Source organism: Staurois parvus, unplaced genomic scaffold (assembly GCF_062004578.1).
Source record: "Staurois parvus isolate SC_StPar_1 unplaced genomic scaffold, SC_StPar_1.0 ptg000794l, whole genome shotgun sequence".
Classification (NCBI taxonomy): Eukaryota; Metazoa; Chordata; class Amphibia; order Anura; family Ranidae; genus Staurois; species Staurois parvus.
The window spans coordinates 936,359-949,121 of NW_028318590.1; the positions used below are offsets into that span (position 1 = coordinate 936,359).

At 46.7% G+C, this 12,763-nt stretch overlaps 1 protein-coding gene and 1 pseudogene across 3 annotated transcripts in view; one reads left to right on the plus strand and one right to left on the minus strand.

Annotated features, from left to right (window-relative positions):
• The window catches only part of LOC149444274 (leukocyte cysteine proteinase inhibitor 1-like), a 68,835-nt gene continuing 56,072 nt past the window's right edge, over positions 1-12,763 (plus strand). Inside the window, exons 1-2 of one of the 3 annotated variants that reach the window (XM_089654736.1) lie at positions 3-97; positions 3,058-3,159. In XM_089654736.1, coding sequence (XP_089510862.1) covers positions 23-97; positions 3,058-3,159 — 177 coding nt within the window. In that variant the 5' untranslated portion in view covers positions 3-22. Of the gene's footprint in view, positions 98-3,057; positions 3,160-12,763 lie in introns of all 3 variants that reach the window. The other 2 variants (XR_016306537.1, XM_089654735.1) reach the window with 2 other exon arrangements.
• Positions 11,671-11,786, minus strand: LOC149444275 (U2 spliceosomal RNA; annotated as a pseudogene).

Consider the following 12,763-nt stretch of genomic DNA (forward strand, 5'->3'; position numbering starts at 1 on the left):
GTCTACTGAGAACTTTACAAAGATGGCTGAGGCTGCACTGAGGGGACTGAGTAAGCCCAGGAAACCTACTGCAAAAGATCAGGCCATCCTTAATGAGGTAAGTGGTTGGGGATCCAATACTAAGGACTGGTTCATGCCAGGTGTGATGATCTGCATTGGGACCCTGAGAAGCCATTGACCTGTGTTGTGTTTATACCATACATGTGTGTTCACTAAACTGCATTACATTGGGTTACCTTTAATTTTAATCTTTTTATTTTGTGTGGGGGTGTTTTTTTGTTTTTTGTGTGTGAATTAGTCCTTTTTGTCACCTATAGCTTGTATGGCAGAAGCTGCAATTCCCCTCCCTTCAGAACTTCAGAGGAGACAATTTACTTAGCATTCTCCTACTACATCTGAGTATGGGGGAAGATACTGCGCAGCTACTAAAATTCCACGACTTGTAATTTATGTGGAATTCTAGTAGTGAAACCTTCCATGTTGTCAGTGGGATTCCCCACTGACAGCTGAATGTAAAACGAATTGCCCTTCAGGTCTGGTATGGATTTTTAGGGGAACCCCATGCTAAATTTTTTTATTTCTTTATTTTTTGTAAATGGTGTGAGGGTCTGCCCCCAAATCTATGCCAGACCCTTATCTGAGCATGTAGTGTAGCCTGGCAGGCCAGGAAAGGGGGATGAGCTAGCTTTCCTACCCCTGAACTGTGCCAGACCATATGATCTCCAACGGGGGGGTGCTTTTTGGGGCAAAAGCACCTTGTCCCCTTGTTAGAGACAAGGGCCTCTTTCCCCACAACTGTGGGTGGGGGGGCTTATTGAAATCTGGAAGCCCTCCTTTAACGGGGGGGGTCCAGATCCCACCTCCCTATGTGAATGAGTATGGGGTACATAGTACCTCTACTCATTCACAAGTTATTGTAAGTCAATAAACAACGTTTGACAAATCCTTTAAATTTAAAAGCCCCCTGAAGTAGATCCAATGTTAATCACGATGCCTGCCAACCCCCTCACCAGGGGGGTGATGCCGTCATGCCCTGTGATTGGCCAAAGCATTGCACCTGACCTGTGGTCTTCTCAAACTGTTGCCAACAAGGTAGGACCTTCATGTCTCTAGCATGCTGAAACATTAACACTGGGAATGCCTGAACTCCATCGTTGGGAGCCTTGTTCATCCTATGAGCCCTACAGGTAGATGTGATGTCGGGTGTTAAACCTTTTGGTGTACGAAAGCATCCGTATATACGCCCTATACACTCACACCTTGCTAGTATTGGGTTGGACACCTTTTCCCTTCAGAACCTCCTTCATTCTTCATGTCCTAGCTTGAACAAGAAGTTGGAAACATTCCTCCATCTCAAAGGGGTGTCTGTGTCCCAACCTGACACCAACAACCATGCCATGTTCAAAAACTGGTTTGTACTGTACTCCTCCTTCTCACAATGAGTCTATGGGGCCTGGCCTTATACACCCTATCCATGATGCATATTCAGGTGCTGGAACTGAATATAATGGGTTTTTGATGTCTTGCATGCTTGTTCTCAAATCTCTAGGCTTTTTATTTTTTGGGAGGGTACAAAACCGATTTGTAAATGACCCACTAGAGGGGAGGAAAACACTTGGCCTTCAGTCACACTGCCATTGTTCCATAATGGCAAATGAGGTATCAGAGCTTCCAAGGGAGGATGTTTTCAGTGAGTCTCCTGATTCATAAGGGGCCATATTGTTATCAATTCGACACTGCAGTGTTTACTCCACAGCGCCATCATTGGTCATGTAATGTACTGCAGGCTGTGTGATCCCATAGATGTTCTGTCTGCTCGATGCTGGAGAGAGAACCTCGTAACTTGAGGCCGGGCCAGTTGCATGACGAGTGCAATTATAAAGCACAACTCTCTGCATTATGAATGTGCATTTGTTTTTATTAAAACCGTATGGACAGAGTAAAGCACAACCAGATCCTGGTAAAATAAATATATTTTAATTCAAAATACATAACTAGCGTTGTGAATGGCTTTGTATGTCAAACTACCTCACTGACCTGATGCCCAAATACCACCGTATCTGTACTCTTCGCTCCTCACGAGACCTACTCTCTAGCTCCCTGGTCTCCTCCTCCCACGCCCGACTGCAGGACTTCTCTAGGACTTCCCCCATCCTCGAACTCCCTACCCCAACCCATCAGACTGTCACCTACCTTCCTCACCTTCAGGCTCACCCTGAAAACCCATCTCTTCAAGAAAGCCTACCCCACCCTCACCTAAAAGCCGATCTCCTCCTACCACTCCATCCCCCACAGCCACTTCCTCCTGTACCTCTACCCCTCCCTCCTAGATTGTAAGCTCGAAAGAGCAGGGCCCTCAAACCCCTCGTGTATTGTCTCATGTACTGTCCCCCCACCTTAATGTACAGCGCTGAGCAAACCTTTTGGTGCTATATAAACGCTGTATTATAATTTGTATTACTTTTGATATCAAATATATAATTTTAACATAAAAGGACAAATTAAAGTGGACATCCTCCACTAAATTGCAGCACCATACAGCCATGCATAGTGATATAAAGAATCTTACAATCACTAGGTAAGCCTTTTGTCTTGCTTACAATTCTTTCCGGTTGCATAGTTGGTCTGGCTGAAAGACAAAAGTTCAACCAATAAAAAAAAGTTATAATCCTACACCCACAGATGATCCAGAGGAAGGCAAAACCCAGCAAAGCACGATCCATATCACGATGGCCACATCCGGCCCCTGGCCTGCAGTGACTGTATAGTCTGATCCTCTGCAGCAAGGACTATTACAGCTGGTACCGGGGTGGACTGACAATTCATGGGGCCCCTGGGCAATAGGGGATCATGAGGCCCCTGTGTCCTTGCGCACACCCAAAAAAGCCTATAAAAGGTACCGGGGCATTTCATGGGGCCCCTTACTGACTCTGGGCCCTCAGGCAGTGCTCGAATGGTCAGTCCGCCCCTGGCTGGTACTGAGTGCAGGTCTATATCTGGGCCATTCCCAACCTGATAACGGGGGTTTTTTTTTTGTTTTTTTGTTTTCCCCCCCAGGTGAAAAAACAGTATGAGAAACAGTCCGGGACAAACCCCAAGGAATTTCTGGCGGTCCTCGTCAGGACTCAGGTTGTTGCCGGAGCAAATGACTTTATCAAGGTAATGCTTTGGGCTTTATAGAACACTGTCGGTTTAAGGCATAACATGCTAAATGTCCAACTGGTCAGCCAGAGCTATAAACTGAGTCTTTTACATCAGTCTTTGCAACAGAGGAGCTCACCTATCATACTATCATTCCTTAACCAGGTACCTACTGGGCCAATTTGTGTGTTTTTTTTTTTTTTTACGGAGGACCCGGCGGACCTTTTAATCCGGCCCGCGGAGCTAGGCTCCTCTCACAGTCTGCCCTGAAGACCGGTGTAGCATGAAAATCTGTCTCCTATGAGGATCTGTCCCCCTCGACGTATCTGCGCATGTGCCGGAGATCACTGATCGGCTGCTAATGCCTGAAACTGGCACATGCGCAGATACGTCGAGGGGGACAGATCCTCATAGGAGACAGATTTTCATGCTACACCGGAACGGCGCGGGAACACGGCGACAGGAACGCGCGGCGCAAATTGACACAGGGGGGACTTGGGGACTTAATATGGGGAATGAATTGCTATGGGGGGGATGGATTGCTATAGGGGGGGATGGATTGCTATAGGGGGGGATGGATTGCTATAGGGGGGGGATGGATTGCTATAGGGGGGGATGGATTGCTATAGGGGGGGATGGATTGCTATGGGGGGGATGGATTGCTATAGGGGGGATGGATTGCTATAGGGGGGATGGATTGCTATAGGGGGGATGGATTGCTATAGGGGGGATGGATTGCTATAGGGGGGATGAATTGCTATGGGGGGGATGAATTGCTATAGGGGGATGAATTACTATGGGGGAATATTACTATACTCACTATGGATGACACATACACATCATTCATCTACTCTTGGTCCGGGTCCAATATATGAACCCATTGCGGCCCTCAAGTCAAAAAGTTTGCCCACCCCTGCCCTAGAGAATAAAGTGGTGGGTGTTGCAAATTTTTATTTTTTTCGACACGTATTTGCACAGTGTCTTTAACCATCGCCCACCATATAGTACAATGACAGGTGCAAGGCGGTTCTCTTTTTCTGGGAGGATGTCATATGACGACCTCCCATTCTCACCGCATGCACGGCTCGGGAGCACGCGCAGCACGGCGATCGGCAGTGCACTGTGTCCCTCGGAAACAGCGGATCACCGATCCACGGAAAGAGCCGAAGATGTCGGCTCGGTCATGTGATCAGCTGTGTCCAATCACAGCTGATCGCATGTAAACAGGGAAATGCCGGTTATTGGCATTTCTCTCCTCTCGAGCTGACAGAGGAGAGCCGGTTGTGCTGCCTTGTATTACACAAGGCATTCTTTAGCATTCAGCAGTGTCTGTCCCCTTAAGGCCAGAGACTTCCTGTTTGCTAACTTGGGAGGAAGTGACCTCATCTCTTCAGACTGAAGAAATTCTACTATGCAAGTAGATGTGGGATGCTGTTCTCTCTTCATATATGGGCTTGATTAGACCCCCAAAGTCTGTAAGTACCCCTCCTATATACTGAGGAATGTTATGCATATAGTTAGGAAGTTATATATGTACTCATGTCTGTTTATTCTGTTTGTATTTCAGTTTTCCCATTTATTCACGCGCATTCTCATTATGTCACATGTTATCAGTAAATATCATCGGTTATCAATCATCGACTCTTTACTGTGTGGACATCAAAGGTTATACTGCCTGTAATCCTCTGTAACCCTTTCATAACTGCAGAGAAGGCAGGACAGTAAAAAGACTTACACGGTTACTTCAGAGCACATTGTGTGAAAACACTACAGCAAGCCCCACAACACAGAAAAGACTCTTAACTGTTAATACAGCAGCACGTGTGTGTGAAATCCCCACAGCACAGCCAGTCTAGGCATAGCAAAGTAAAAAACTAACTCAGATATGAAAGATATCACTAAATTAACCCTTCCTAAAATCTCGTGCAAACAGGAAGAAAATATGCACAGTACGCTGGAAACTAGGTCACAATGCAGCACGCTGAGAACTTATAACAAATCGGATCTGTCGTCATCCAAAGCAGAAACCGCCAGATCTAAGCGTTCAAGTTCCAGGCATTCAAACGTCACAGACCTATCGTCAGTCAGTGCTGGGGCAGCCAGGAGTAAGCATACAAGTTCCAGACATTCTAGTGTCACAAACTTGTCTTCAGTCAGCGCTATCGCCGCCAGGGCACAAGCCAAGGCCGAGGCCGCATGCGCCATGGCCTCCTATGCCATACAGGAAGCAGAGCTTATGAAAGAGCAAGGCTACCTAGATGAAGAGCAGAAGAAGAGACAAGCCGAAGGGGAAGCTGAAATGAAAAGGAGAGAAGCAGAAACGCTTAGGAGAAAGGCAGAAGTGCAAGCCTCTTTACACATACTCCAGCAACAGAAAATAGCTGCAGCAGCCATAGCTGAAGCCGAAGTTCTCGCGAGAGCTGCAGATATTCAGTTTGTAGAGAGCGATGTACTGGAAACCCCGATAACACCTTTCAGTACATTCCAACGCACCCGTGAGTACGTGCAATCACAAGCAACCCTGTACCCTGATAAACAGCCTAGTGACGCACCGAAACCATCAAGGACCCAGTTGGGAGCAGATAGCTTTGATGTTACGCATCACTACAAGACTGAACCTGAACCGCCACGTGATAAGTCAACCAATCACGGGCTCAGATACCAAACCGCCAACACGCTAAGTAACCAAGTAGATGGCGATATAACCTCTCCTCGTGCAAAACCAGATCTAGACTACAATAGAGGAGAGCAACCATCTGACCAAAATAGACTTAGTCAAATACCTCAACGAACCCATCAGTCACTATCAGCCAGCAGTCCCGTGTTTGTACCCAGAACAAATGCACCTGACACAGCAAAGGTTGCAGACGTGTCGAAATACCTGATGCGCCGTGAGATGGTGAGCACTGGTCTCTTGAAGTTTGACGATCGTCCTGAAAACTACTGGGCCTGGAGGTCATCCTTCCTAAGCAGCACCCAAAACTTAGAGCTGACAGACAGAGAGAAGCTCGACCTACTCGCCAAATACCTAGGACCAGAGTCCTCAGAGCAGGCCAAAAGAATCAGGTCAGTGCATGTCCATGATGCAACAGCAGGACTTGCGATGGTCTGGCGGAGAATGGAAGACTGCTATGGGTCACCTGAAGTAATAGAAGAAGCACTTTTAAAGAAAATTGAAACTTGCCCGAAAATGACAAACAAAGACAATCAGAAGCTGAGAGAGCTCGGAGACCTACTCCTAGAAATAAAAGCAGCAAAGACTAGTGGAACTCTGCCAGGTCTCTTATACTTAGACACAGCACGTGGAGTAGAGTCCATAATCGAGAAGCTCCCTTTCAACCTGCAAGAAAGGTGGGTCTCTCAAGCATCCAGATACAAGAAAGACTATCGAGTTGCATTTCCACCGTTTGTCTTCCTCGCTGAATTCCTTGTAGACCAAGCTAAGACACGCAATGAGCCAAGCTTCGCCTTCCTGAACAAGAGAGTTGCAAGCTCCCCAAGGACAGAGAAGCAGCCGCCAGTACACTACAAAGAACGCAGAGCAACAGTGTCTGTACGGAAGACAGAAGTACCACCTGAGGCTGCAGCCAATCAGGAAGACAACACAAGCAAAGAAGTTGAGGATCCAGACAAACAGTGCCCAATACACAACAAGCCTCATCCACTAAGAAAATGTCGCAGTTTCAGAAGTAAGACATTAGAGGAGCGCAAGGCTTACCTTAAAGACAATCACATTTGTTTCAGATGCTGCGCCTCAATGCAACATCTTGCAAAAGATTGTAAGAGAGAAATACGGTGCACAGAATGCAACAATGACCGACATCTGTCAGCACTGCACCCAGGACCACCACCATGGAGATCAGAAGTTCCAGCAACTCAAGAAGATCATGGTGGGGAGCAAAAAGAAAGTGCAACACCAGCAATAACTGCAAAGTGCACTGAGATCTGTACAGAACCAGGACTCTCTAGATCATGCTCCAAGATATGCTTAGTCAAAGTGTATCCCAACGGTCTCAGAGAAAAGGCAGTGAAGATGTATACAGTTCTAGACGAACAAAGCAACAGGTCTTTAGCAAAGACAGAGTTCTTCGACCTCTTCGGGGACAAAGGAAGTTCAACTCCATACACCTTGAAGACATGTTCTGGAGTTATAGAGACATCAGGGAGAAGAGCAAACAACTACACCATCGAGTCATTAGATGGAAAGACGCAGCTGACTCTTCCTACCCTCATAGAATGTGACATGATACCAGATGACAGGTCAGAGATTCCCACACCTGAAGTGGCACATCACTACTCTCATCTCATGCGAATAGCAGACAAGATCCCAACACTCAACCCAGATGCTGCAATCGTCCTTTTACTAGGAAGAGACATACTGAGAGTGCACAAGGTCAGAGAACAATACAATGGGCCACACTATGCACCATTTGCTCAACGTCTTGATCTTGGATGGGTTATCATTGGAAATGTATGTCTGGACGGACTTCACAAACCCGCAAAGGTGAATGTCTACAGAACAAATCTGTTGCAGAACGGTCGCACATCATGTCTTTGCCCATGTAACAACAGCATGCAGATTAAAGAGAAACTATCTAACCCAACACATCCCCAGAACACCCAGAGGTGCCTGGAAGATACAGCCTCAGCTGAAGATTCAGATCAGCTAGGCCACAAAGTGTTTGAGAGAACTCAAGATGATGACAAACTAGCACCATCTGTTGAAGATAACCTCTTCCTTGAGATCATGGACAGAGAAGTCTTCAAAGACAAAGCAGGCAGTTGGGTAGCCCCACTACCATTCCGTACACCACGACATCGTCTTCCCAACAACAGAGTGCAAGCAGAGAAACGCCTTGCGCTATTGCAGCGCACTCTTGAAAGAAAGCCAGACAGGAAAGAACACTTCCAAGAATTCATGCGGAAAATCTTTGACAAAGATCAAGCTGAAAAAGCACCAGCACTGCATGAAACACAAGAACGCTGGTACTTGCCAATATTCGGAGTGTACCATCCTCAAAAACCAGGTCAGATACGTGTAGTATTTGATTCTAGTGCAAAGCATGAAGGTATTTCCCTTAATGATGTACTTCTCAGCGGACCAGACCTGAACAACACACTTCTTGGAGTCCTTATCAGATTCCGAAGAGAACTTGTTGCAGTAACAGCAGATGTACAGCAGATGTTCTACTGCTTCCTTGTCCGTGAAGACCACAGAGACTACCTGAGGTTCCTATGGTATGAAGACAACGACCTCAACAAAGGTATCATAGAGTATAGGATGAAAGTACATGTGTTTGGGAACAGTCCCTCACCAGCTGTCGCTATCTACAACTTGAGACGAGCAGCGCAGCAAGGTGACAGACACAACTCTGAAGCCAAACAATTTGTTATGGAAAACTTTTATGTAGATGATGGACTTGCTTCCTTCTCCAGTAGTGGAGAAGCCATTGACATTTTGAAAAGCACTAGAGACTTGCTAGCAGAATCTAACATAAGACTGCACAAAGTGGCTTCCAACAACAGCAAAGTCATGGAAGCATTCCCAGCAGAAGACCGTGCAAAAGACCTCAAAAACCTAGATCTAGGTATAGATTCACCACCCCTTCAAAGAAGCTTAGGGCTTAGTTGGGACTTGAAAACTGACAGCTTCACCTTCCGAGTATCCAGGGAAGAGAAGCCTTTCACAAAGCGAGGTGTCTTGTCTACGGTCAACAGTCTTTACGATCCCTTGGGGTTCGTAGCACCCATCACCATGCAAGGCAAAGCTCTTATGAGAGAGATTACAACTGAGCTAGAACAAAGTGATTGGGACACACCTCTACCTGAAAAGAAAGAAATGCAGTGGACGTTGTAAAAAGACTCTTTGCTGGAGCTTGAGCGACTTAGCATCCAAAGACCATACGTCTCTGTTTCTTTGTCTGTTACAAAACTAAGAGAGATACACGTGTTTTCAGATGCATCCACCGTGGCTATAGCAGCTGTAGCCTACCTTAGAGTCATAGACACTCAGGGACAAAGCCATGCAGGATTCATCTTGGGAAAGTCCAAACTGGCTCCAAGACCTGCTCACACAGTCCCATGCTTAGAACTTTGTGCTGCTGTCCTAGCTGTGGAGATGGCAGACTTACTCATTGCAGAACTGGACATCGAGATCCATGCAGTGAACTTCTACACGGACAGCAAGATTGTTTTAGGTTATATCCATAACGCTTCAAGAAGATTCTACACATACGTGTCAAACAGAGTGACACGTATCAGAAAGTGTACAAGTCCAGAACAGTGGCATCACATCAGTACAGACAAGAACCCTGCTAATCATGGGACTAGACTGGTACCAGCTGCTGTCCTCAAACAGACTAACTGGTTCACAGGTCCATCCTTCTTGACTGGACCAGAAACTGAAGAGACTGATCAGAACGGAACTTTTCAGTTTGTAGAACCAGACCAAGACAAAGAGGTAAGACCTCTAGTTGCAGTTTACAAGACTCTAACCACCAGAGAAGGTCTTGGCTCATGTAGGTTCGTAAGGTTTTCCAGCTGGAAGTCACTCATCCGTGCCATAGGGAAACTCATCTGCTTGGCCAGATCCTTCAGCAAAACAGCCAGTGTTGACCAGGGTAACAATGACTATCTTGAGCAAGCCAATGTCACCATTATCAGATGTGTTCAGCAGGAAGCCTTCCAGGAAGAAATTCAAGGTCTTTTCAAGAAAGAAGAACTTTCTAAACACAGCCCACTCAAAAAGTTGAACCCTGTCCTTGATGAAGATGGAGTGATGAGACTTGGAGGTCGTCTACCCGCAGCTGATACGACTATTTTAGAAAAACATCCCATTGTCATACCCAAGAATCATCACGTTGCTGTTCTTCTGACAAGACACCACCACGAGCAAGTTGCACATCAAGGTCGCCACCTCACTGAAGGAGCAGTCCGCTCAGCTGGATTGTGGATCCTAGGAGGTAAAAGACTAGTCTCCAGTGTGATTAACGAATGTGTAACTTGCAAGAAAATCAGAGGAAAACTTGAAGTCCAGAAGATGTGAGACTTACCTCCAGACAGGCTGGCTTCAGATCCTCCATTCACAAATGTGGGCCTGGACGTTTTTGGTCCTTGGAACATTTCTTCTCGCAAGACCAGAGGAGGCAGTGCAGAGAGCAAACGCTGGGCTGTTCTTTTCTCGTGTATGAGTATCAGAGCAGTTCACATTGAGGTAATTGAGTCTCTATCTACCTCAAGCTTCATCAATGCCTTGAGAAGATTTTTCTCCATTCGAGGACCAGCAAAACAGATTCGTTCTGACTGTGGCACAAACTTTATTGGAGCCTGCAAGGAATTGAAGATCATTGCAACAGACTCAGAGACAAGTAACTATCTTCAAAACCAAAGATGCACTTGGATCTTCAATCCTCCTCATGCCTCACATATGGGAGGAGCTTGGGAGAGGATGATTGGAGTAGCTCGCCGCATTCTAGATGCAATGCTTCTAAAGATTGGATTTACTCGTCTCACACACGAAGTCCTAACCACGCTGATGGCTGAAGTCATGGCTATCATGAACGCCAGACCTTTGGTCCCAGTGTCTACTGACCCAGAGATGCCAACCGTCTTGACACCTGCAACGTTGCTGACCCAGAAGATGGAGATGGTGACAGCTCCCAACGGGGACTTTGATCTTAAAGACTTTTTTTTTTTTTTTAAGTCCGCAAACGTGCAACTATAACGAAAAAACCCGTAAGTGTTCACAAAAAAAGCGCAAGTGAAAAACACCACATGAAAAAGTGCACTTAGGGGTGTGCTGTGTCCTACCCATAAAGGGGCTTGGACCGCTTACCCTGATCCCCCGGGGCATGAAGCTCCTGACGGGGACAAGGTTCCCAATTGGTCCTCCTGGCCAAAAGGCCTGGTGGACCACCGTTCCCTATGCCCAGCCGAAGCCGGACATCCAGTACTAGGCAAGGGGACTCTCCCGAAGAAGAGTCCCCTAGGGATCAGGGGAGGAAGGAACCGTATGGCCACACATCCTCCCCCTAGACTTCAGGGTAGGCCTGAGGACCCACACCCTCCATCCGTGAAAAACACACACATAAGAGCAAAAAAGTGACAAACGTGGGAAGTGCATAATAAATAAAGAGAAAGAAAAAATAAAAAAGTGGTACCGTGCCGAATTGTGCACAGACCAGGCCCTGAGGCCTGTAGCAAAAATTGCCCTGGTCCTAGCCAAAAGGCCTGGTCCTAAGGGCGCTGTGCAAAAAGAGGTGAAAAACGGTGGCCATGTGTCATCTTCACACCGTGGGGTCCCACACCCAAGTGTTACTAGTGACACCCCTGAGAGCGTCTTCCCCAGGGGGCACTGAGTTTGCGGACTTTTTGCGTCCCCAGGCCAGACCAAGGTAGATCCGTCCGAATCAGGAGGTACTGGGTCTTTCCAGCTTCACCAGAGGAATTACTCCCAAGGCCCCAGAGCTCATCGTGGCGCTCCCTGGTTTCTGTCCCTCCGGTTCAGCCTTCCGGACCCCATCATACCAGTGAGGGTACTATACAACAACCATCCCCGCAAAGCTAGAATGGTCGGGAGCACCCCCACTGGACACTGATAAGAACAGATACTACACTTGATCTTAGCCAAAAGGCCGAGAAGCGATCTTAAAGACTTGTACACCAAGCAATGGAAACAAGTTCAAAGCCTTGCCGATATCTTCTGGAAGAGATGGAGACAGGAGTACCTGACGACCCTCCAACCACGCAACAAATGGCAAGCCGACAAGCCCAACTTACAAGTTGGAGATGTTGTTCTACTAAAAGACTCTCAGGCCCACAGGAACGAGTGGCCAATTGGACTCATTGTGGGGACTGATGCTAGTCGTGATAGCAGAGTCAGGAAAGTAGAGGTCAGAGTAGTAAAACGGGGCACCCCTAAGGTGTACCTTAGACCCATCACGGAAGTCGTTTTACTCCTTCCAAGAGTTTAATAGTGGCATATCATTATTATGCCAGGTGGGGAGTGTGCTGCCTTGTATTACACAAGGCATTCTTTAGCATTCAGCAGTGTCTGTCCCCTTTAAGGCCAGAGACTTCCTGTTTGCTAACTTGGGAGGAAGTGACCTCATCTCTTCAGACTGAAGAAATTCTACTATGCAAGTAGATGTGGGATGCTGTTCCCTCTTCATATATGGGCTTGATTAGACCCCCAAAGTCTGTAAGTACCCCTCCTATATACTGAGGAATGGTATGCATATAGCTAGGTAGTTAGATATGTACTCATGTCTGTTTATTCTGTTTGTATTTCAGTTTTACCATTTATTCATGCGCATTCTCATTATGTCACATGTTATCAGTAAATATCATCGGTTATCAATCATCGACTCTTTACTGTGTGGACATCAAAGGTTATACTGCCTGTAATCCTCTGTAACCCTTTCATAACTGCAGAGAAGGCAGGACACCGGTAATCTGCATTCCGTGGAGGGGGACATGTGCCCTGATGATCAGTGTAGCCCCAGCAGTGTCATGTGCCAATCAGTGCAACAATGTCACATCAGTGCACATCAGTTCTGCCTTTCAATGCCCATCAGTGCCACCTATCAGTGAAGAAAAATCGCTTCTTTACAAAATTTTAGAA